This window comes from Acartia tonsa, chromosome 9 (assembly GCF_053477335.1).
Source record: "Acartia tonsa isolate MP-2025a chromosome 9, ASM5347733v1, whole genome shotgun sequence".
Classification (NCBI taxonomy): domain Eukaryota; kingdom Metazoa; phylum Arthropoda; class Copepoda; order Calanoida; family Acartiidae; genus Acartia; species Acartia tonsa.
Genome location: NC_137268.1, coordinates 17,642,605 through 17,670,193, shown reverse-complemented (window position 1 = coordinate 17,670,193; position 27,589 = coordinate 17,642,605). Strand labels below are relative to the sequence as shown.

General features: G+C 30.9%; 1 protein-coding gene across 1 annotated transcript in view; it reads right to left on the bottom strand.

Annotated features, from left to right (window-relative positions):
* The window catches only part of LOC145327626 (uncharacterized), a 189,105-nt gene that overhangs the window by 10,497 nt on the left and 151,019 nt on the right, over positions 1–27,589 (bottom strand). The window contains exons 19-24 of the mRNA XM_080171167.1: positions 16,467–16,939; positions 7,221–7,516; positions 6,708–6,849; positions 6,361–6,490; positions 5,654–5,720; positions 2,439–2,496 (exon numbers count right to left, since the gene is read on the bottom strand). Coding sequence (XP_080027293.1) covers positions 2,439–2,496; positions 5,654–5,720; positions 6,361–6,490; positions 6,708–6,849; positions 7,221–7,516; positions 16,467–16,939 — 1,166 coding nt within the window. The remainder of the gene's footprint in view (positions 1–2,438; positions 2,497–5,653; positions 5,721–6,360; positions 6,491–6,707; positions 6,850–7,220; positions 7,517–16,466; positions 16,940–27,589) is intronic.

The window sequence follows — 27,589 nt, the reverse complement described above, 5'->3', positions numbered from 1 at the left end:
TATGTTGTACATTACAAATTATAGGCTTGCCGTTCGTTAATAAGCCTGATATTTACGTCGATATTATGACAAATAATCCTGTATACATTGCTACAGTGTTATATTGATATAAAAAAAGCCAAATCTGTACCACTCTTGCACCACTTTGGTGTCCTATGACGTCATAAAATGAGGGAGATAAGGAGAAGTGGGAAAGAAAACCCATAAAAAAGAAATGGAAAATCCCTCATTTTTACTACGTCACAGGAATCGAAAGTGGTACAGATTGGGCTTCGTCATATAAAAACAGCAAAAATTGGTAAAATATATTTATACTAGCAGATACGTCCCTCGAAGCCTCTCGAGGTATTTAAAGTAGGATGGGGAAATTCGATTCCAAAATAGTTAAAAACCTTCACTGAAACAATAAGAAGCTTCACTGTAAAGGAGAACCACATCGGTTCAGCTAATAGCAAGATCCTTCGCTACAGACAAAATATCTTACTACTTTAAATAATAGGATTACTGCGCTTCTAAAGAATAAAAAAAATATGAATTGTTTAAAATATCAAGCTGGCAATCCTAATTATCTCGCCAACTTTTTATGCTAACAATGTTTTTGTCCCATTCACAAACCATTGTCTTTCACCTATTACGCAGAGGGGATAGGAATAGGTAAATAGACATGTTAAAAACATTGAAATGGTTCAAACTGTTTTCATATTTAAAGCCTTTCATTAAAGATGATCTCTGGATAGATTAATGAACATCTATAATTATGATAAACTGTATTAAAACCGGTTCTCAGCCCATACTGAAAAACCAGGTATAGCATCAGATTACAGGCAATTTTCCACGAATATTAAAATAAAAAATATAAGATTAATACAAGCTTTGTTAGCCCGAGCCTTCGGCTAAAACAAATCTAATTTTAATCATTTTAATATCCACAGAAATCTGTCTATAAAACGATGCGATATATAACTTTTTTATTTTTACTTATCTCTGCATCCCTTAAATGTAACTCTAGATAGAAAGGTTTGATTGTATGTAGGGCAAATTATTTACTGCTAAAAACAATTGTAACTTTAGAACTTTTTATACATTTGAATTTATAAAAAATCCTCTTATGTTATTTAAAAATGTTCAAATGCATCTGGGGGTCTGTATTTGAACGTTGAAAAATTAGCCTTAAACCACTCTGGGGTCTATGTGAATCTTCCCTAAAAAAAAACAAAAAAGATTCAGTATTTATCGAAATCTTAAGTTCCAGACAAAAAACCTTACTACTTTAAATTATTGGATGATAAATATCTACATTTTTTGCCCAGAAATAGCCCACACTTTTGCAAAATTGATGAAGATAGATTGTTTGTTTAAATAGTTTCAAGTCATTCAAAAATGATTTAACCAAACTAGATGTTTCTTTAATAGTGCTTAAAACCATTCTTCCCAGTTGGTATAAGAATCGTCAAAATTAGCATATAATATAACAATTTTCCTTACAAATACAAAACTGTATTACTATAAATACGATGATAGAAATCGGTTACACACTTAATAATAAAAAGTAGGTCTCGGCAGCCGCGCGTAAACCGCGTTTAAGCCTCAGTAAAATCGTCATTTAACTTTAAAATTCAGCTGGATGACTAAACCTATACCTTAACAGAAAATCCATCTTTTTGGAATTTTAGTTTTTTAACACAAGCGGGTTTAAATTTGACGCTTATGCGCCGCTGATGCGCGGATGCCAAGCCCTGTTAAAAAACTTTTGATAGTGTGACAAAAGGCAATAAGGATTGTTAGTTTAATTGTTGTTAGATCTACTTATAGTTATCATAATTTTAAATTGAGATAATTAACTCTCATGAAATATGTCTTTAAATCGTGATAGTTTCAACTTATGTGAGATTTATTTTTGTAAAGAAGAGCACGTTCTTTTTTTTTTAGCAAAATAACTACTCTATAATTCTAAGTGTCTGTTTGAACTTTGAAGCGACAATTTTTCTGCTGCTATAGTATATAAGCAAGACATCTGAATTTTTTTGTAAAGATTTCTCCCACTAAATAGTATACTTTAAACTATAATTTGTCCGTAAGTCTGTCTGTCGGTAACGCTAAAATATACTCGACTGCTGTTTAAGATAGACTATTTACTTTTTCTGAAGATTCCCAAGACCAATGGGCATACAGTTTGTAATTTTTGCGTCTACTCTAAAACTACTTAAAATAATTGAACGAAATAATTTCATTTTTGACTGTTTAATAAACTTCTTTTTTTTTAGTTTGTAGGCTTTTCTTAGTAATTTAATTTATGGCAACTTTTGGATGTTGTCATTCATGTTTATATTTATTTTAAAAAGAAATATGATTTTTTTAAATTATAACTATTTTTATCTTAACAAGAACAATAACCTAATAAATTAGCGAAACAATTTGATTAAGAATAAAATTTGTACCTGCTCTTTCCATTTCTCTGGGATTTTGATTTCTTTCTCCTATTCGGTTCTTCTATTCCTAGAAAATAAACATTTAAAAATTTTCAGATTTATGAGGATGCAATATAGCTGACATAATATCGATATCTGACACTAATTGTCGACAAATATAAAACTATAAAATTTTATCCCTACCAGCTTTATTCAGATAAAAATCACGAAACCTATAAATGTTTTTTCAGCTGTCGTTAGAGGCCAACACAAAGTAAAATTGAATACCTTTTTATCTCCACCCTAATTATTATTTATTTTTATTTCGCTTGTTGGAAATACCTTATTTCTGCATCCAAACTATAACGCCATTATAATAATGATAATTTTACATAGACAACATGGTTTCAAAGTGTCAACCACTAAGCTACTAGATAAAAATCTAACAAAATCAAAAACATTTTTTTTCAACTGGTTTGCCAAATTATCTGTCAATCAGTTTGTACAATTCGTCCAATTCTTGTTTAACAAGTATAGCAAGGAAATTTTGTAAGCTAATACAACGTAAAACGTTGAAAAGCAAGAACAATCATGTACAAAAGATTTAGATAAATAATTATTTAGTTGTGGCGGCCTTTTGTTAAGTCAATACAAACAGTTTTAAAAAAGTAATCTTAGACAGGGATCTTAAGGATAAGACAATGGCCGATAAATTGATGTACATCCCCAATGATGAGACACAAAAGTTAGATTAAAGTTAATGGTTGAAACGTTTGAACACTTAACTTAATTAAACAATCAGTCAAAATTCACTAAAGTCCCAAAAAAATTTTAAGCCAGCGAATAAGAACACTTTATTATAGGACTTTGGGACTAGTATAATAAACAGCCTCTCTCTGAATCCTAGACTATGAATAAGGCTGACCATCCTATGATTTGTTTATTATCTTCGCTACTAATTATCAACCATCCAACAATTTTTGGACGCGTAAAAGTTTAGTTTCAAAAGATTACAAGAGATAAAATTCCTTCCAAACGCCTTCATATCATGGGCTGGTTTTGTAGTTAATTTTGGATATTTTTATCAGTATAAATGCATACATGTAAGGTCTAAAATCTGCTGTTAGCATACAATATATAAAAAATGTATAATTTATCCTATGATGAATGATTATAAAATTAAGATAAAATTATTACAAAACTAAATGAAAAAATGTTTTAAAATAAAAAAAAAATAAGATAAATCAATAATTAAGAGAAAAGTTTATAAAAAGAAAGAGGGGATAAAAAGTAAAGTGGGATACCTAAATGGTATTTTAATAATGCTAACTGACAGGCGGTTTATAAATATTTCCGAGATTTGTACTTTTTCAAGGTTGTACCAAAGTTGATGTTTTTATCGTAAATTGTACTAGGCTATCGTTTTGGCCAGTAAAAACTTATTGCTATTTATGTATCAACAAAAATAATTGTCCATAACGTTTTAAGGATAACATTATGTCGATTAAGTTTCAGCTATGCCGTACCACTTTATTGAAAGCCAAAGAATGATAGAGCTGTACAAAAATCATCAATTAATATAGCCAACCAACTGACATTATCGAATATCAGATAAACCATAATTTGACATTTAGGCTAAATTAGTGTGGTAGGTGGAAAAAAAGGTGTTTTTACCATGCAGTATTAATCATAATCAACCCTTGCCGACTCTCAATTGGGTCTTAAAATATCAGCCAATAGCGTTGGAAATATTAGCACAGCCAAGTCGCTACAAAAGAGCATAAACCATTTTTCTAGGCGACGAAAAAGGTCTCCACCACTGGAACTAGGTTATACATTTTACATTTATTGTTTGGGACATTGTTGCTTTAAACTCTTTTGACAGTCGAATATGTCTTATATGATAAAAATAGACATGACTGACCATAGACGTCCAAGGGGGGGGGGGGGGTAAATGGGTGATTACCCCCTCCCCCCCCCAATTTTTTTTGGGGGGGGGGTAAAAAAAATTTGCGGCGAGCTTCGCGCGCCATTCCCCCCCCCCCTCCCCCCAAAAAAAGCAAATTACCCCCCCCCCTTAAAAAAATTTTACCCCCCCCCCCAAATAAAAAAGCTTGGACGCCCCTGTGACTGACATAAAATTGACACTATAGTTGCAAAAGCTTATTTGCTAGCTATATATCTACGTAGCCATTAAAAGCAACACTAAAATTAACCCATGTCTATACTGTATACAAAAATTATATTCTGACTAATGTCCTATTATTATTTTTTTGCAGTTTTGAAAACTAGCCTCTAATGATGTAATGTTAAATGAATTAAAATCTAATTCTTCATGCAAAGATTACTGTTTTAAATTAGTTTTGTGTTGGAAGATTTTTTATAATTATTTCAAAGTAAGTACTTTAAAAACAAAGCAAGAATGTCCATTTAAAATCAGGCGTTATACAAGAAAGGTTGAGATAATATATTTTAGCCAAGGCACATAATTGACGTACGGGACATGCTATGTAAAATTAAAAGTAGCTATGCTACCAATAAAAGATCTATATTAGGCTTTCTAATTAATTTGGACACATACTTAAAAAAAAATGAAAAGTGATGTTAAACAAATTTTAATTATCTTAAATTAAAGAAAAATTTTGTTTAATCTTTCTGCTTTTCCAATTTAAGAATAGAAAAGTACATCAAAAAGTTGTACTTTCAAGTTGTAAAATTTTAAATCAGATGTTAATAAATTGGGATTGGATGATAATCATGAAAAATTTATGTACATCCTTAATGATGATAGAAAAAAATTTCCTTCTGTAGATTACAATTCGTGGTTGAAAGTTTGGACATTCTTTATGAACTATCCAATCAAACTTCCATAAAAATCCTCAAAGTTGTTGAGTCAACGAATAAGAAAACGTTATTATGAAACTTTGGGGACTGGTGTAATAAACAGTCACGTGTCTTACAAAGCAACAATAGGTACACAATTTAAATAATAGTTATTTCTTTGATCGTATTATAACCGCTTTCCGCGGATATAGAATGTACAATTATAAGATTAAAACCAGTTTTTTAGCCCCCAAGTTGCCGAAGGCACGGGCTAAAAAAACTGGTTTTAATCTTATGATTGTGCATTTCTATATTCGTAGAAAGCTGGATATAATACGATGCTAGACATAGTATTTTCGTATGGATGAGAACCGGTTCCTATCCACCGGATTCGAATGAATACGAGAAAATATTTGAATTACCTCCAGAATGAAAGCCACTATCGTCCTGTGTATCCTCACCAGAAGGACTTGTCGATGTTACAGTTTCCTTAATTAAAAAAAGATCTGAGATGGATTCTTTAAAAAAATTTGCCTCACTAATCTCTTAGTGGGGCAAAATTGTTTCCAAAATCACATTAAAAATCTACAAAAAATTAACAAAATCATACAAGGGTTATTAACATAAGATTGTATTTAATTTTTTATGTGATTTTGGAGGATTTTTCACGAAAACAGTGGGGCAAATTTTTTTAAGAATCCACCTCTGTTATCCAATACCCAACCATAGAATTTTGAAATAATTTTAAAAAGGTAGCATTAGAGCTTATTTGCCTATAAATCCCTATTACAATTATTTTATTTTCCTACGTTTTGAAACTTTAACTTCAAAGTTTAAAATTGAAATTAATTGTATTTTAAATGTTACTAGAATATATAATACCTGGATATTGTGACAGGTAAATGTTTGTCGTCAATTTGCTAATAAAGTTTTCTGTTATTTGTCAATACATTCCTCCGTGGTCAGGGGAGAGAATGGGTTAAAGTCATAGAGGGGGGGGGGGGATGGGGATATCGAAGAATTAGCCAACTGGGGAAACATTTTATAAGGGTATATGAGAATCTCTTACAATATCCACGTATTCTATATCCATTATTGCAAGTTTTCTCTACAATCTAGATTGTCTTACCCGTGTATCTACCGAGTTTTCCCTCTCAGAATTGCTTCCCTGTCCGGAATCTTTAGCATCGTTGTTTGTTTTGGAGCTGTAGTCAGTATTTCCACTTTTAGTACTGCTAGCACTTGTACTATTGCTACCTGTAGTGGTAAATTTTTTATGATTTTTTGCTCTTTTAGTTGCTTCTAGAGATAATTTTTAACAAGTATTCTTTTATTTGGAAGTTTTCTATTTGTCTAGGGTAAGCTTTAGGCTATATTACGAATGGACATCTTATTATTTAAAATCTTAAACAGACAGACAAAAAAAGAATGGCTGCGCTACTTTAAAAAAGCAAAATGATTATAAAAATCTATCCTTTGCTGGCTAAATTTTCTTTGCTCTTGCTATCATCCCGGTCCATTAGCGTGATTTCATCGTCCCAATCTATGTGAGCTCGGTCTATCAGAGTTTTCTTTCGGCCCTTGCTGATACTCATGTGAAATGTGCTGTCTGTGTCATCTGAAATATACAAACAATAAAACTAATACGCTGGCCAAAAGATATTACAATATTAAAGAAAGGCTTGGTTTCTGCGTTATATAGCCTTATTTTTTTACTGGTGAAAAGCTGAAGGAAAAATAAAAACGATGTTTACCCAGGATCTAAAGGGATAAGACATTGACCGTTAAACTGATGTACATCCCCAAAGATACACAAAATTACCCCTTCTGTAGATTACAAGTAATTGTTGAAACGTTTAGATACTCTACTAAATGAACCAAAAGGTCAAAATTCGAAAGAAGTCCCCAAGGTTGTTAAGACAACTTTGGAGACTAATTAAATAAACAACCCAATGTCCCCTCCCTCCCTAATATTTACCGGTCCCTTACCTTTTGTCTCATCTAAAATTTTGCTGGTTCGTCTGACCGATTCTTTCGCCTTTTGGAACAGAGACCGGATCGACTCGCCGTTGGTTGTCATCGCCGAATTTTTATCCGCCATACAACTTGGCGGTTGTACTCTCAAAGCGGCGGCAGCTTCGTTAATTTCCTCGTAAATATTTTCTGTTTGTTCATCGTATGCCGGGGCTCCGCCGTTATGACCGCCGTTATGACCGCCGTTCCCGCCGTTTGTGGCTTGCAGCGAGGCGTTGATGCGAATCAGGAAAGCAGGGGAGACACTGTCACTGAAAAAAGGAGAAATATTAATATCAATAATTAACATTTAAGTAAAACTATCTCATTATATAGGTAAGACATAATAATGTTAAAAATCTAAATCTATCCGTTACAAAACCAAAATATTCATAATAGTTTATGTAAGAATATGAAATGAATTTGATGAATTACGGAAATAGTTTTGTATTTCAATTGAAAACATCGTTTCTGTGGGTAGAATCAGGAATAAGAAAATGGTAAATAAATAGATGTACATCGACTATGATAGTATATTATAAAATTATGGGGACTGGTGTAATAAATAGCCCAATATTCCCTCCCTCCTCGTAGTAAAATTATTAAGAAGTTGAATTATAAAAGAATACAAACAGACAGTGAAATATTTTAGATTATAATAGTTATTCATATAGGGCTTTCCGCAGATATTAGAAGGAAAAATAATAAGATTAAAACCAGATTTGCTAACAACGAGGGGCCGAAGGCACGGGCTAACAAAACTGGTTTTAATTTTATGATTTTTATTTTTATTTTCTTAGATAATTGTCTGTAATAAGATGCTATACATGATTTGTCAGTATTGCTGAGAGCTGGTTCTAATCCAGCGGATATTAATAGGCTTCGAAGCCATACTGGAAAACCTTCGGTTTGGCCCCTCGGGGCAAACACAATTGGTGTTAATCTTAAATTTTATTTATGAGTAGAATTTATATGATTTTAAACGAATAACTGTTTATCTATCCATGCAAATTAATCCACATTTTCATTTTTCATTCTATTTTACAATTCTCAATTCAACAGGAAATTATCATCTTAAATGTTGAAATACAAAATGGATAGATAGATTAACAGGAGAGGATGTAGACAGATAGATAGGTAGAAAGATAGATAGAAAGTTAGCTAGATAGAAATTATAGATAGATAAATAGTTAGATGTATAGTTTGAAAAAGTTTAAGAAATACAGAAAGAAAAATTTGTATGAGGTCCGATAAACAAAGCTAAATAATATCAAAAACTGAATTCATCTGTTTAAAGCCCGGGCTGTGAATCCAAAATTGGTGAGAATTATGGTTGAAACAGTTACCAACCAGCCAAGGAATAAATAAATAAATATCAACACCATACAAAATAACCAAAAAATTCTACGAAAATTAGCTAAAAAATCCTCGAAAACATTATAATATTATTTATTCTTAGTTAAACTTTTCAATAGTGAAAAAACTTTTTTTTGTATTTAAAAAAGGAACTGTTTTTACGAGGAAATTTGCGTAGTTTTGTGATATTTTCTTTATCAAGTTGATTTGGTAAAATGAATAAACACCCATAAATATAATCAATATTTGGTTAAGGGTATGCCATGTATGGTAAAGAACAAATATTCTGATAAACAAAGAGTAGAACAGAGCATTTAATACTTCTTAGGTAGTACAAGATAAGATTGAAAAGGGGCAGCAATATGTACTGTTGTAATAATGTAAGGTTTTGGCTTTTTTTATGTAAAACCTATTCTAAAGTTTATATTTACACATATTTAAAAAAAACACATTTGTCTTAATTATGATAATTTGGTTATTAGTTGTAAAAGAAATCTAAGAATATAAAATATTCTTTATATTTCATTTGATTCGAAAACTGTTTATTTTTCAGAATAGTCCCCCCATGTCCCCTGTAGCATACATGTATAAATTATAGGGCATGGGAAGTGGCTAACTTTTAAGATTTTACAGTACACATTTCATTTTTTAAAAACACGTCAGGAAGGTGATGACAATGACAATTTAAATTAATTTCATCTCCCAAAAATTTTTTATAAACTTCCCAAGAACCTAAAAGGAGCAATAATGTAAATGAGAACCATATCGGTAAAGCGGTTAGCATGAACCTTCGGTACAGCCAGAGACACAGACTGACGTCCTGTTGCTTTTTTATCTGTGTGTATGTGTTGACTAATAATTTTGGATGTTGATCAAATCAATCTTTTTAGAAGCTCCTTCTTTAAAGTAATTTATCTTCAAGTTTTTGTTTGTTTATTTACTCTAGAACAATTTTGTTTAGATTCAATTTCAATGGTTTAGATGGACTGTACAGCAATTAAATAAAATTGCAGTATAATAACGAAGGAAGTTACAAGAAAAATGTATTGAAAACTGTTCTAAAAATCCAAATATAGATAGAGCATAAAATGTTAAATCATATCTATGGTGTTAATTCATTCCCGCATATCATTATATTGGTATCAGTGTGAGAGGGGACAATGGACTGTTTATTACATTAGTCCCCTAAGTTTTATAATAACGTTTTCTTATTCGTTGGCTTAACAACTTTTGGGACTTCTGTGAATTTTTATTGGTTGTTTCATTAAGCTGAGTGTTGAAACGTTTCAACCAAAATTTAATCTACAGAAGAGGTAATTTGTGCATCATCATTGGGGAAGTACATCAATTTATCTTCCATTGTCTTATACTTTTAGATCCCTTTACCTGTATAGTGTTCGACACAATAACAAATAAAAGTAGATTGGCAAAAAAAGACGAAAGGTAAATTGGTAATTAAAGGGTAAGAGCAAGTTTGTACTGTTATTGAAATATTCTGATGTGGTATATTTGCGGAAGTGAACGGATATCATATCTGCTGCTCAAATCAAATCAGATCTTTCATATGAATCATTTTGGATTTGATTTATTTTGATCTTTTTGAACATATGGGAAACATCCGAAGAAAAGGTTTTAAAAATTAAGAATAAGCCTTTCCAGTATGGTTTCGAAACCGAATAATATCCGCTGGATTAGAACCGGTTCTTATAATTAAAAATCATGTATATCATAGTATTAGAACAATTTTCTACAAATACTAAAATAAAAATATTATTAATACCAGTTTTGTTAGCCAGACCTTCGACCCCTTAGGTTACAAAACTGGTTTTAATCTTATGATTTCTATTTAAAATCCATGCACGGAAAGCTGTCTATAATACAATGCAATAAATACCTAACCATCAGAGTGTGAATTTAAATTAAGATAATGTTTAGATTGCTCGAAAAGTTGGAGTAAAATCCCTATCCGGTTCTGATAGTATGATAAATAATCATTATTAAAGCAAATGGAATTAAAACTAAGAAATGGACCATTAAATAAATAAATAATTGCTATTTCGCGTACGTGATAATTGTTTTCCTTCCCTTGCAATTCTTGGTGTCCAATAAAGTCCGAATATATAATGGTATTTTTTTTAATGGTTAAAGGATAAACGTTGATACATTGACAGAGTAAAAAGTGTCATCAAATTAGTATGCTAATATAAACATCATTCATTGGTCAGTTCGTTCATCCAGTAAGAGGGGAGGAGATGGAATGAAGGGGTTGGATGGAGTTTTGATGGTGGTAATTTATGCAGCTGTAATTTATTGCAGTCCTGATGATTTAATATTATGATACATATGCGGAAGCGAAGGGACACCTTACTACTCGCGTGTTAGGATGTTACTGCTTGTTTGTCCTAGCTAGGAACATTCATTTTTGTCATGAAAATTCGGGGACAAGGTCTGCATAACCTGTTAACCATTGTACTGTTGTTATATCAACATATACAGCTACTAGCGTATGACCCCTTAGCATCTAGGGACTCTGTATTGAAAGGGGCAGAAATAGCCTAAAAACATCCGCTAGCTAACATCTAAAAATCAAATAGCATAAAACCATCTAGGGACTTATGTAAAGCTTCCTTTAAGAGGAAAAAGTTTTTTTTTGAAATCTTAAGCAGAAGAAAAAATCTTACTACTATAATAATACTATTATAATACTTTTTCAAACAAAATAAAAATGTATTGCAACTTATTTAAATAAAGAATCCTAAATAAACTACATAAGGTTGGTTTCAACTGTTACTTTATGTGTCTGTGTGTGGTTTTAAAACACTAAAGAGTGGAAAATTAGCAAATTATCTAAAAAATATTTGAAATTAAATCTAAATTCATTTATACCTTTAAAACCTGTTTTTTGGGGGGCAAAACTTTTTAAGAGTAAAAACCTCAAGTTGTACAAGTAAATTATCCTATTATATAAATTAGAAAGCTTATTATTGTCTGTGACGAAGGATCTAGCTAACCGCTGAACCAATATAATTCTCCTTTACTGTCAAGCTTCTTATAGGTCCTGATTTGTAGGCAATTTTATTTGTATAGATAAGTCTGGGTATGGTTATTTTTCTGCTTTTCCAATTTCCTTAGAATAAAGAGCCCCTATACGCAAAGGGCGCAGCAACTAGTTCTCTATAAAACATTATAAGATTCAAATATGAAAAAATCAAAAAAATCTTCAAAACTTTTCTTCATTACTTATCGCTGTAACTGTGCATGTGGCCGCTGCATATATCGGTATCAAATATGCATGAAATAGCTTGTCTCAAATTTTTCATGAAAAATATTGATGACACAAAAATATTTTCAATTTTGGATATTATATTACTTTACAATTTTTAGATTTCTTATCATTTTATCAATTGGTCTCAAAGTTTTATCTAGCATAATTTATATTGTAAAGTTGTTTGTTAATGACAATAACAGCATAATATGTTACATAAAATTGAAGGAGAAAACAATACATTTCGTCTATTATTTTTTTAATATCCTACATAACAGCAAAAGATCTCTTTTGGAAACTTTAAATTGGTAAGTAAAGGGTTAATAAAGGTTTCTTTTTCACCTATCCATTTAGAACAGACACTTAAGTCAGAGTTAGTCAAATAAGAATTAGGGAAATAATTATTATTTTTGCACATTTGAAGCCACTGTGCATCTTTGTGAATCGTCTTCCCTTAATTGCCTTTTATCTTAAACTAATGTGTTTCTTATCTTAAAATCTTAGAGCAGCCACTTCAGCAGACAAACAAGGAGGACAATTAAACAAAGGCTACGCTGAATGATTTGGTAAAAATCTACTTGCATAAATTAATCATAATACAAAGTAGTACGGTTTTTTTGTTTGTCCCCTAAGATCTTATTTATTTAAGGAAGGCTGTACCAAGTTCCAGGGAAAGTTTTTAATGCTATTTTCTGCCCCCTTACTTCGAATTTGGAGCCCCTAGGGTCAAGAAAGTGATGTAGTTTGAAACTCCCATTTCCTCCTAAATATTTTGCGGTTACTATATCAACATAATACCGACATAAAAATTCAACGAAAAGCTTTGCCCTAAACATCTATAGGCTTGGTTTCGTGCATATACAAAACGAAAGGTGAACATTAATTTTGAACAAGGTTTTGGAAGCGTATCTACTCAACAATTAAGATATATTGTCAGTATGTCTTTCTGTCTAACTGTAATTAAAAGTGTGAAAAGTTAAAACACTACTGGATGTCAGTTTACATGAAATCTTAAATGTAGATCTTGTTTTTTTAAGCAATACTTATGGACGGTAATCGTCCTTGCTTTTAGCCTAAAATTATTTTTTGGCTCATTTTCATAGTATTCATATCATATGTACATAAGCTGTGGTTATATTAGGCATACTAATTAGTAATCTTAAACTATGGTGAACAGGGAAATGGGGATGGGACAATTGGGTTAAAATTACTAAATGTTTATTCCCTTTGCAATCCTATATCATTAAGTAGTATTTTTTTAATAATATACAGTAGTTGTTCTTTCATAATATGTTTTCGGAATTTGCTGGTTCAAATTAGTTGTACTTTTTAAAAGCCCTAATAAATGCCTTAGGCTGGATTTAGGCTAATTTCTTGACCTTCCACACCCTCCCCTAGAGACTAGGGGCGAAGCAATTAATAATATAATAATGTATAATTGAATAGTATTCAAATTTTGTTATGAAATAAATTCCACATTATTACAACATCTCAAAATGGTCGTTCGTCATTTGCTTTTCATGAAACACCCTCTCTTATTTATTTGCTAGGGCCACAGTAAAAGTGTCTGACTATGACGTCAGAAAAAATTAACAACTAACCAATGAGAGGCCGCTATATATTTTACCATTGTGAATACTGGCTTCTCATTGGTTAATTGTTAATTTTTTCTGACGTCATAGTCAGACACTTTTACTGTGGCCATTTGCTAGCTATAGTGTTCTTATGCGATTATAAAATAGATTGATGGATTTATTATTACTTGGTTCTTACAACATTTTATCATGAACTCTAATAAAGTGACACTTGTAGCTGGCTGAAATAAAGATTCCACCCATCCATCCCCATTTACCCCATCGCCTCCCCTTCTATTGGATGAAATAAATGGCCATTAATTGATGTCCATGTTAGCAAGTTAATTATCCCCTGTCATAATATCCACATATATTCTATATCTATTAACACAATGTAGATGTGAGATTTTGTGATAGTGTTTGCACACTTCAAATTTTAACTACCAATAGTTAAATTGATTGATAGAATAAATTGAGTTTTTGTTAAATCAAATTAAACTTTTTCAATTATTTCTTTTTTGGTTATTTTAGACAACAAAAAACATTGATTTTTCTGGGAGGATAACTTTTGATTATTTATCCAAACTACCAAAAGACGAATTAATTGACAAAATAATATCAGATTCAGCTTTGTTAGATGCATAACTTTAGTTATACAAAGTTATGAAAATACCTAATGACCTTACTTATCAAAATGTGTTTTTCTGACAATCAGATAGGTGTTTGTTTTTAAAAGTCGGAATAAACAGACTTTAAACTATCTACCCTAATAAATAACCTATAACTGTCAGGAATCTTTAGGGATAAGACAATGGACGATATATTAATATCTTAATCCTTATACTAAAGTAACAGGATGTCTGTTTGTACCGAAGGATCTCGATAACCGCTGAACCGATCGGATTCTCCTTAACAGGGTAGATTCTCATAGGTCCCGGGAAGGTTTATAACTATTTTGGGGGAGGGTACCACCAACCTCCCAAGAGAAATTACAAAAAAATCTAAAAAAATTTATGTTTCTCGATTTAACAAAGATTAACGAAACATAAACGCCAAACGCAACAAAGACATATTTAAATATAAAAAAAAAACATTTAAAGTGCCACTAGAATAATAAATAATCAGAATTCAATAAAGGAATCCAAAGTTTTTTCAGTCAGCGAAGAAGATACCTTGTTTGTAAAACTTTGGATACTAGTGAATTTTTCGGTCTAGTATCCCCTCCCTCCATGATAATTGTGTAACCTAATATGGTTGAGATGAGGGATGCTCAACCAATCATACACAAACAGATTATAACATTTAATTATGCTTTGGCTTTTCAGGGATGCTAGCAGAAGTAAAGTGTTAAGTAACTTTTTTAGATAGCAGACATCTATTTTTTTATCATCTTATTTTATTATGTACTAGGGTTTTTTGGTGGGTAGCTTTAGGCTTCTTGTCGAAGATGGTTGTACTTTTGATTCGAAGCTTTATCAATGTCTTAGGATGGTTTTAGACTACTTTCCTGACCTCCTCTAAAGGATAGAGGCGCAACAACTAGTTATTTTACAAAGAGATTGAATAAAGAATTTACTGGAGGCACAACAGTTTTTCAATAAATATTCTATACTTTCTTGAAAAGCATTTTATATATTATTTGGTAGTTAATATGCAAACTCCTTTTTTTCTGTAAAAATCCAGCAAGCAGAATACCAAAAATCTACAAAGACTTATACAGAAAACAAATCTGATTTTGACCTTTTATAGCTTCTCTCTCATTTGATTATTGCTTTATTTTTGAATTCTAGATGATTTTCAAAATTATAAAATTTATTTTTGATTAAATTTTAAAGGTCTTTAACCATAATCTTTAGTCAAAATATTATGATTAAACTATACTATCAAAAATTATTTTTTTAGGTTAGTTTTTATTTAAATTCTTGTATAGGTAGTCCTTATCAGAAATGAACATTTGGCAAGAGTAAAAGATGGAAGCATACAAATTTTCTTTGAGTAGAATTTCCCTGCCCCTTGTTTTCTAATATTTCTTTAGTTTTGGCAAAAAGAATACTAAACTGTTGTGGAGCTATCATGTTTTCTGGATAGGTTACTTGTAACATATTAATTACTAAAGTTAACAAGGACATATATGTCCATAACTAGCATAGCTATACCAAATTGCTTAAAGCTTAAATAGGATGAGATAATAACTCTATATCTGTAATAATAGATTGTTGCTGCGCCTCTAGTTTAAAGAGGCTTTGAATATGAAGAGTGGGGAAGGGGTTGTAAATGAGAAATAGCCTAAAACCATCCTAGAACCCATATGTGAAGAGAAATCAATCGGTTTCAGAAATTACATTTATTATTGAAAAGACAATTTCATCAAGCCATTAAAATAAAAAAAGCTAATTTTTTTTTAAATTTAAAGAATTTTTTTCTTTTCAAAACTTCAGAGTCCTTTTAATGACAGCTACATGAATGGAAAGGACCGAATTATGGAGTATCTGCGCTTCTGAAATACTATATTTATATATTTCTTTCTTTCTCTAAGCTGATTAGAACCCATCAATGTTTTGGGCCAGAGCCAAAAGTTCTGTTGTTTTTAAATTAAATTCCTATGGCTCTAAATCACAAGTTAACAAAATTGAAATATTTGCTTTTTGTAAAAATAAGCATTATATATCTTTTGCAAAAGAAACTTAAAATTGATATCGGAGGAAATTTTTAACCTTTACTTTAAAATGATCAAGCACTTTTTCTGATTTTCTGAAAATTATTTGAAAACTCCAAAAATAAACAGAAAAAAGACCACTGTGAATGAAGGGGTTGAGAGCTTGTACATCTAAAACTGACAAGAATGGGATTGGCCAATATTATTGTTCCAGTAAGAAATCTTATACCCCATGGATAATCAAATCATCAAATACTGGCTTATGGGGGGCCTGTACAGAACAATGTTTTTTTTTTATCTAAGTTAAACTCTAAAAAAGACAAAAAAAATAAAAAAAACATCTAATTATAAATGTTGAAAATATTTCCTACCTATAAGCATAAGAATAATCACCATCCACTTCTTTAGGTGTTTGATAATGGTGTCCCCCGGATGGATCGTCTTCTCTAGTGTTTCCCGCATGTTCACAATCACAACAAGCCGACGCGGCATTATGCGCGCTACGATGTTGATGATGATTATGCATGTCGTCGTCCACATCGTCCCAGCAGTCAGCCTGCACCACGTGGCTTGTACTGTACCGCCGTCGGCGCATTTCCTCCTCCCAGAGGTCACAACTGCACTCGTCGGTGAACATCACCCGACGAGCTGTGCGGCGTTGTACAACCATGTGGCCGTCAGCACTATTGTCACGCGGCTGCTGTTGGTGGTGATAGTGGCCGCTGCCGTAGGTAGGGCCTCCAGTTGAGTGGGCCTCCCCAGAAGAGCTGGATCTGTACTTAAACGATCCTCCGCTGGGACATTGGCAGGTTGAACAGGACGGGCAGCATTTGTCACGGTTGTACTGAAATAAAAATATTGGAAAATACAAATTTAATACAAGTTTAAGCTGTTTAAAGGTTTACTTAATGCATCTTATCGACATGGATAATCGTAATTGTTCATACTTGAAATTTTGCACTTTATCTCATCAGACAGAAAATGTACAGTACAAGACAGAAAAGAATTACAGAGTACTAAAATAATCCACCAAAACAAACTTGGTGACATTTTCTACCTTGTAGAGGACCATAAAAAGGTATATCTAACCTTTTTGAGTACAAATTTTATGGTAAAAAACACATGTTAGTTTAAAAGAACTTATTATCTAAAGTATAATTATAGGTTATTTTTTTAGGACTGGATTGTCATAAAAGGTATGATTAGGAGCGCTGCTACTCAACAACAAAGTCCGTCTGAATGTCAGTTTCTCAGAATGTATACTCGCTGTGTGACGAGATGATTTCATCCAAGAAAAATAGATATATTATATATACAATATAAGTTAAATTATGACAGGGTAAAAATTGTCGTCAATTAAGCTATTATTGACATCCTTTATTGGTCAGTTATTTCAGCCACCTACAAGTTTCACTTTATTATAGTACATGATGATCCAAATAATATTAAATACATTTGAAGAGGCAATAACAATTTTGCCTTAAACTTTTCTACATTATGAAATGACAAGTTCTTTTAATTGTAACATTATTATCTTTATTGATATCAATCACAGCATTCTTGCAAAATTAACTCAATACTGAAAGTACAGTAGACAAAAAATGCATATAAAATTTACTGCATATGCACATAGGATTTTTAATTAGATGCTCAGGGAAAGGACAATTGTCTATAAATTAATCTTCTGCCCAATATATTCCCTGATAAATTCTGCTTTTGATGGCAAATAATTATTGTGAGAAGGAAAGGGGTGTAGAAATTAATTACAATGCTATTGTCCTCTCCCACCCTGTGAAATACCAGACATTTTATATATGAAGAATAAAAATTACTTGAAATCTAAGACCTGATATAAGTTTATGTATTCAACTAAAATGCTAAAGGGAGATTTCTACGTGGAAGTTTTTCAAAGGCTGTATTTAGGGCAAAAAATACCATGTAATTATCGGGTCTGTAACATGAAAACTCAGGCATTTTATGAAGCTACAGCCAAATCATATTGTAGGAGAAGTATTTGACTTTTGTTTTAAAGAAAATTTATTTCATTGACAAAATTAGAGCATCTTTTGTCAAAATTGTGTAAATTTCTTTCATGGAAACATCCTTTTAGGTTTACTTGAACATAAATAAACCTAGTAAAAGGTTAACACAATCAGACAAATGTACTCTAGGGTGGTCGTTTTCAAATTGATTCATATCAGGGTGTTTTCCTGCTATAATATTGTGCTTAACAACACCCTGTGCAACTTTTAGGTCTATAATTGTATTCGTATATATCGTTAATATGGCAGTTATTTATGGACAATTATTGATATGTTCAGCTGGCTAATATAACGATATCCTCCCAGCTGTTGACTTTACCCCCATTCCCTCCCCTGGCCATGGAGGAACGTTTTGACCAATAAATGATGACCATATGATCAACCTAAATTGACGACAAAATTTACTCTGGTACAATATCCACGTATTGTACACCCATTAGGATATATTTGTTGATATAACTATAGCACTATAGTTTGACAGAAAGCTGGTTCAATTTATTTAATAAGTTATAACAATTGAATTCAAATTTTGTTACATAAAAAAATTTACAATCTCTTTCAGTACTGTCTGTAAAAATTTGCTTTGCATTCGAATGGGTATAAGATTTCTGGATAAAAAAACTTATTTTTTTTACAATAGTGATAACGTATCATAGGGTTATTTTAGAAACGTTTAAGGTTTTTATTTTGAGGGGGTTAAAGAAAGTGGTTTTAAAAATTTAAGGAAGTTAATCTAATGCATTTTTTTAGTTTTGAGGGGGGTAAACACCCCTTTGCCCCCAACCTTGACATCTATTGGTCATCCTATTATATCAAGTAGTAAAGTTTAAGTCTGAATTTAGGATCTCAAAAAGTATTCAACCGATTGGGTTCTCCATTTTAGGGAAACTTCCAAAAGATCATTGAATGGATCAGGCCATTTTATTTTTAGATTTCTTTTCTCTGTTGCATGCTAATAAAAAAGTTTGACAACTTTCTTCTCAGACGTCCATTTGTTATACACCTGTCAAAGTAAAAGACTTCTAAAGCACTTGAGGGACAGACTAACGTTTTCTGAAGAAAACTTTTTTGGAATTCGATGCAAACAAGAAGCCTAAAAAAGTACATAAAATGCAAAAGCGTTTTGCCCCAAACTTGTTTTTTGCCAATTAAAATATCATCTCTAAGGAATGATGTACTTATTAGACTCCCTAAAAAAGGCAAATAGTTTTTCTGCGAGTGTCATATCCCTTAAAAAGGACGGGATATTAAACATAGTAGAATAAGTAGCTTGCCTCCAACTTTCTACATATTTATATTGTTATCAATGACAATAAGAACTGTCCTTTTTAGATGTAAAATATATTTAAAAGAACTTATATTACTCTCATTGAGTAGTCTATTCTTTCTATTGATGATTTCAAAACAGATTTAATCAATTTGATTTTAACAATGATAGATTGACTACGAGTTTGTCTGCAGTAAATACATCAGACTAACATTCATGGATAGTCAATATACAACTGGACTTGAAATTGTTGGATTGTTGTTAACATTTTCCTTGTAGAAATATCTACCATTCCTATTCAAATATTTTACACATTAAGACAGCCAAATTGTATAAATAGCCTTTTCTAGTAGCGATGCTGCTCTACAATTCACTTTGTCTATCTAACTTTATCCGTTTGTCAATCCATGATTTTTTTGTGCTTTGCTACTTATGGATGTTGTCATCCTTTCTTTCTCTTCCAATCTTAGACTAAATATTTCAAAGCTAGGCGTTATCTATGCCTCATTTCATAATTATCTAATTAACACTCTAAAAAAACTATTTTTGTGTGTTTTTTTATCCTATTTAATTTTGAAAACTTTCTCAAAGAACAATAATTTTTGGGCATTCATGAATGCTGCAAAAATTCATAGATATAGATTTATTATTGAATTAGTTATGTGTAAAAAAATACTTTTTGTAATTATTTTTTAGAGTGGTAAAAACTAAAAGGTTGAAGTCCCTCTATCCATCATAATGATGTCCAAAATTCTATAGAAAATAAATTAAAACAAGAACAACAAAAAGCGCCTGATGGACATCTTAAAAGTGTATATGTAGTGCATTCTTGTTGTAGCTAAAGGGTAAACTTCAAATTAATGCATTAAATAGATAAATAGGAATAGATTTATTATTACTTGGATGTTGCACCAGATTTTCATGTACTATTGATAGAGTAATACTCGCAGCTGGCTAAAATAGCTATATGTACGAACTGACAAATAAATGAGGTCTATATTAGCAAGCAAAATTGACAACAAATTTTCCCATGTCAATATATTCATGTATATCATATATTCATTATTTATTAAGACAGTCAATGTTGGTATTTTCAAAACATTGTGCAAAATATATTTTCTTCGGGTGGGATATCACTGATAAATATCTATTAGTTTGCAATAAAAATATGTAAGTGGAAGAATACAAATACTTGGTGCAATATCCTAGGATTCGACAAATGGACCACATGAAAAACCTCCTCCTCAATTCATTTTCAATATATCTTCTAACTCTGCCGGCTATTTACCTGTAGTCGGGGTTTTTCTAACCCCAAATAAACCGAATCCAACCAAAAGTCCTTTTTTTTCATTATAGTTTATGTTTGTGGGTAACTTTAAGGATCTAAAGGGATAAGACAATGGCCAATAAATTGATGCATATCTTCAATTATGATTACCCCTGCTGTAGTTTTCAAAACGTTTGGGCACTTACTTCAAGAATTAACCATTCAAAATTCAATGCAAGTTCCCAAAGTTGTTGAGCCAACGAATAAGAAACAGTTATTATATAACTTTGAGGACTATTGTAATAAACAGTCCAATGTCCACTCCCTCCCAGAGGTTACTTTTAACTGTGCTAAAATTGAAAAAATTTGGCAAGGTTTTGCCATCAATCTGCTCTATCTATCACCTATTCAAATTTCCCAGCTATCAAGATCTGGGCGAGATAAAAGTAAAGGATATTGCATCTAAATAAATAATCTTATTAGAATAGCGTTAAAATGTAAAGGTAACAAATAATGAGATCATAAGCAATTATACGATAAGTCGATTATTAATCAACAAAACCCAAGGGATATGTTAATAAAGTATAACAATTATTTTTTCAAACTTTTAGTGTTACACTGACATTTCGAGAGTGAAATGAAAAAATAAAATCACTGCATTTTTTTTAACTTTCAGCGATCAATCTCTTTTAGTTTAAAGTTGATCTATTAAATATTTTAAAAATAGATACAGATTCATTAACGCTGTTTTAATAATTACCAAAAGCAACAGTATAGTTTATTAAAGATAGATTTATGTACATATTATACCAATCATATCCCATTTTAAATAATCTACACTACACCGAAAATGTAAGTCCTCTCAAAATGGACCTGATCCCACCAAAAATTATTTGGTAGTGAAAAAAATGTGCGCACCGCGCCTTTTCAAAACTGTTCAATCAAATTGTTTGGCAAAGGTTACCTAGAAAAAAAGGTTGCGAATAAAAAACGGGTAGAAAAATGAAGGGGGAACTATGAATGTAATGTATTTGGAATTTCAAAGGGTTAAAGGATAAATAAATCAATATTTTCCAAAAATTATGAAAACAATTTTTTATACAGATTCCATATGTAAAAACTTAAAGAAATGTGTTTTAAGGATTTTATGTACTCCTAAAGTTTAATTTGTCAACGTTTTTCTCTCAACTATTTACTTTTCACTTTACTGCTGATTTTTAAATGCACCAAAACTGAAGAAAAAGGTGTTCAATAATGTTCATAACTCATAAAGGTAAGATTACTTTTATCCTCAGTATATCACTAGGATCCCCCTTATAAGGACCTTTTCGTCTAATAGAAAATTGATTTCTGCTACTTGGCAGTGTTACTATTCCCGACGCTATTGGTTGAATTTCTAAAACACAATCGAAAGTCGGCACATTGTCCTCGAGGTGGGGACATACAGTTATTGAACCCCTTCCCTCTGTATTGTTAACTCTAATTGGAGGGGGTGAGGGGAAGTAGGAGCACCCACTTGTAAAATAAAAGATTTTGAAGAATATTGGATGCACAACAATTGATCAAAAAAGGTTTACTTAAAATTATACCTTGTTGGAGTAAGATAATTAATACCATTAAAGTATCTTTGTGATGGAAAAGTTTTGTCCTTTTTTAAACCCTCCAAAAAAATGTTTTATAATTAGCAAAAAAATATACTCTTAATATTATTACAGTGTTACATAGGAGATATAGATTTTCAGTAGTAATGCCTAAAAATTTTTGTAATATATACGCAAATACCAATGGTATAGCAAGCAATACTACTAACAATTCATTTGTAGAAATTATACCCCAAGAAGTTTTAAATGGACGTATGTACTTTCTGGTAACTATTATAGAGTTGCTAGGCTAAATAAATTATACTTAACTTATATAGGAATCATCATGCAAAATTTTGTAATCGATAGAATAATTCTAACATGACAAAATGTACAAAAGGACGTACAGATTCTAATTAAAGAAAAGCTTCACTTTTAATAATGATTCATCATGTCTAAATCTGAACTAAGGTTCTAAAAAGATAAAACAAAGGATGATAAATTAATACATTCTCCAATTATGATAAACAAAATTACACCTATGTAGAACATTTCTTTACTTGTTGATGAAAACAAATCAGGTTGTCCATAAATAATGTTAAATCGTCCTGTTTTGGAAAGGAAACCTTTAAATGCAATTTTGAAATATATTATTCATCAGGAAGGGAGGGGATAATGTTAACTAAATAAATTAACTATTAATACAATTGTCCAGAATTTGAAAATGGTGGAGATAATAATTTTTCCAGTATGGCTTTTATTGAACCGATTACTATTTGCTTGATTAGAACCGGTTCTAGGCCATGTTGAAAAATCATGTATAGGCTCGCATTCCAGACAATTTTCCACGAATAAAATAAAAATAATACAAATAATACAAGTTTTCTAGCCATGGCCTTCAGCTTCTAGGGGCAAACAAAACTGGATTTAATCTTATATTTTTTTACTTTAATATCTGCGGCAAGCTGTCTATACGATGACATAAATACATACCATCAAATTCTCCTATCCCTGTTATTCCCTGGTTATTCATACAGAATATGCAAAAAAAATACAGAGATACAGGGAAAAGTAAATTAGTAGTGACCCCCCCCCCCCTCCACCCCTTCCACTCTAAAAATGCTGTGTTTCTTTCATATGAAAATAAGACTGTAGTAATAAAATGGATATAGAATACATGGATAAATTGACAGGGGGAAATTTGTCGTCAATTTAGTTTACTAATATAAAACTCATTTTTGGTAAATTTGTTCATTTAATAGAAGGGGAGGGGGTTTGGTAAAGGATGTGGATATGAGGCATCGTTAATTTAGCCAGCTGCGAGTGTCTCTTTAGTAAAGTATATGAAAATCTGATGCAATATCCAAGAAATAATATACCGATTCATGCAATTATATCGATAATTTGTTATTGTTAAGCACAACCTCATTTCTTTTTTTTTGTTTTAATGTTATTCATCATTTTATCCTCCGTTTACTTATGCCAGTATCCCTTCACGTTGAAATGCAATTGTATATAATAAAAATCGCATAAATCAGGCCAAAAAAGATCAGTAAATCTCGCCGTTTTTCAGCTCATTAAAATAATAGCTTTAAAACCACAATTAATTTTACATTAAAAGGAATAAATTGATCTCTTTTTTGATTGAACACAAAGTTAAAGACAAGTTTGACCTCAAAATATAGATTGAAAATAACCTTTTGAAGAGATGAAAAATTGTTATGAAAAAATGGGCAAAAATTTAAAAAACTGCATCCATTGCACTTTTAACATCTAATCTTAAGTGCCAAAAGTTTGGGGGTTACAAATTTCATTTTGCAACATGAAATATACATTCAACATTTTAAAATCATTATCAGAATAGTGTTAATTGTAGGCATCGTAATGCTCACTGTAAGAAATCAAAAGATTTTAGATTTGAATTCAAGAAATACCGTTTGAATTACTGTATTACCTGTTTCATAATATCAAATGAATATAAATATAATACAGGTTTTTAATATAAGCATTGTAAGATTGAAAAAATATCTTTTTTTGGCAACGCACTTATAAATAATATCATCCTTGTTTTATATTTGATTTTTAGGAACACAGTGTCTGACTGATTATGACGTAACAAAAAAAAATAGCCAATGAGAAGCCATTATTGACCAATGGTAAAATTTATAGTGGCCTCTCATTTGCTAATTTTTTTTGTTACGTCATAATCAGTCAGACACTTTTACTGTGTTCATTTTTAGTGGCGCAGCTACACTATAAGTGTGACCGTACGTCCGTCTGACTGTTTGTCCTTCAACAACGCATGCAGAAAATACTCTATGATGTTTTATCATGCTAAAAATGCTTTGCATTTTATTGTATAACAGTTTATTGTTCTTTAAAACTGTTGACTTGCTTTGCTGTGCTATCATTTATCACACTTTTCCTTGTTTTTTGTTTGATTTTTAAATTATGAGCTCATTGTAATTCATGATAATAATAATATTCTTGTATTCACAACTTCTTTCAAAAGGAGAACAATATAAAAATGTTAAAGAGGTGCCTAAAAAATAAAAAAAATTTGGATCAAAAATAAAAATAAAAAAGGCGGGCGTCGTTGTATTTTCCCAATAGCTTTAGATAGGTTACTTTATGCTAGGTTAGGTAAATGTTAATAATTGGCCCGCAGGTTTAGAGCCCCCCGCAAGGGCTAGATATAGGAGAAAAGCTACTGTGAAAAGGCAAATATTTTCTGTTTAATACAAAAAGCTTTGAACTATGGGGTTGTACTTTTTAGTGAATCTCCACATATGTCAGGATAAGATTTTAGGCTATTAGGCCAAAACACATCCTTTAAAATGTAAAGTTCATTAAAGCTAGGGGCGAAGCCTTATTTTTAACAAAAGGATACATTTAAAAAGTCTTATTTATATCAGAAAAGTTAAATATTGAGTGCAAAACAAAATATCAAGTTTGCAAATGCAAGTCACTATAAATTTAAAGTTTAACAGAGGCGGCTTTTTGTGGTAATTAGTAGCACCATTCTCATATCCCCCTTTTATCTTATGATTCTACTAAGTTATTATTATTTCTACTATTGAGTTTTAGAAAAAAAAAGATTTATGGATCCGGCTACAAATACATGTTTCATTGCAGAGGCGAAGCCGCTCTATAACTTATATTGTTCGTTTTCTGAAATAGGATTATTGAAATGCGGGAAACCTAATGAACCTCCTTTGATTCTCTAGTAAAAATAACCTTATCATATACATATTTAATAAGTTTGATACAAAATAAATTGATGTTCAGCCTTAATTACGATGAACAAATTACTAGAATTAACAGTGGAAAAGTTTAGACACTATAGGTGTGTATACAATCCCAAATGTTTTAAGCGAACGAATAGAAGTGTTTTTAAACTTTGGGTACCAGCATAATTTATAGACCATTGTTCCCTTCCACCCTAGAGTCTTATGTAACTTATTTTTTTAATAAAAATCCCAGAAAACTTTTATGAACATGATTACCCTTGTTTCCCATAGATCATGACTTTTAGAATAAAACTTATTCTAAAGCATTTTTTTTGAACAATACAATAGTAATAATTTATATACAGTTTTTTTGGGGATAAGAAAAATAGAACCCATATTTAAGGTTTAAAGCAAGTTAGTTATATCAATATACTAGCGGCTGCGTTCTATCTAGGGGCTCTATTCAACGGGGTAAGCAAGAAGAAGGTAGAAAAATAGTCTAAAACCTCAAAAAGGCTTAAATCTTAAAACAAAATATTTGAAAACAATCCCAGGACCTAAATGAAGGTTTCTTAAAAAGACAAGAAAAAGCCTTACTACTTTATAAAATAGAATCATTATATTACTATAGGACTACATATAGTTACAATGTCATTATTGGATAAAATCGACAAAATTGAACAATATGTCAATAATGACCACCTTTTATTTACTAAGTATATTTGCGATTACTTTTATTTAATGAAATCTTCCAATTTTTAACATGTACAAAACGGCCTGCTTAATTGCTTCAAGATCCATGTCAGATCTATATAGGAAATAAATGTCTATAAACGAGCTCAAGTTTTCCAAGGAATATATGATTAAAACTCATAGTGCTCCAATAATCCATAATAAACTCTCATTGCCCAGAACGATAAGACCCATTATTTTACTTTATTAAAAATAAATTCATTTTTTTCATTTCATGTTGCTATTTACCTTATATTGATGTATTTAATTTCTAATCATAAAAAAGAAAATTTAAATTTATAATATGATAAATTTAAGAAAACTATGTTTTAAAAGAATTCGATTGTGGCGACATTTTGTGTGTTCAAATATTAAACTAAAATTGTAATCATCATCATTAACCCTTTGGTGATGGTAATGTAAAGAAAAAAATTAAATTTAAAAAAATCTTTTAAAAATCATTTAAATTATTAAATATTTACTTTCTTTTAGATAGTAATGCCGGGTGAGGAAAATAGATTTATTGAGAAATAGATATGCATATAGAAAACTAGCCAATAGGGAGATAATTATATCGAGCCAACTCTAGTAATTACATATAATCGACATTGAAGAAACGGTATGACAACTTTTGTCAGTAAAAAGACACTTTTAAACTGCTAATCTTTAATTATATTAAAGATAAAAAAGTATTAAATGAAAAGTAAAAATGATATCTGATGACCCTAATTATCTATTTCATGAAAAATTACACTCACAATTATTTAGATCAATGCTTGTGATAGTAAAATTTCTCCATTCTTTTATTGATATTTATGCCTAGAGATCAAACTTTTATGGGGTGTATCACATTTTTATGCTTTGCGGATTTTTATATCAAAGAAAAGCAAAATAGGTAAAAAAACTAAAGTAAAAAAGATTTTGTATGTAACAAAATATATAAAAAAAATGCTGAAACCATTGAATTACTTGGAAGTCTATGCATGTCTTTAGATTGTTTTATAACTTTTTTATCAAATTCAAAATGCTGATTTTGTGCTTTTTATAAAGTGAAAGAGTAGAAATTCAATTATTGCTTAGACAATCATTAATTTTTAAAGATTTTAGAAAAATATTCTCTTTTAGGAATTTATATAATTCAATGTATATATGTTTCAAGGACTTACTTGGCAAGGTGTCAGAGACTTTCTAGGGTGTAAACACCCAATGAAAAAAAACAACCCCCCCAACCCCTAAACTAATAAATTACACAAAAAATCCAGAGTGCTTCGCACCCACCCTTAAAACCATTAGAATTGTTAACAAATAAAGTTTTTGCAACTTGCCTATTTAAATTCTAAAGTTAGTCTGACAATTTCCAGGGAGTGAGGTGAAAA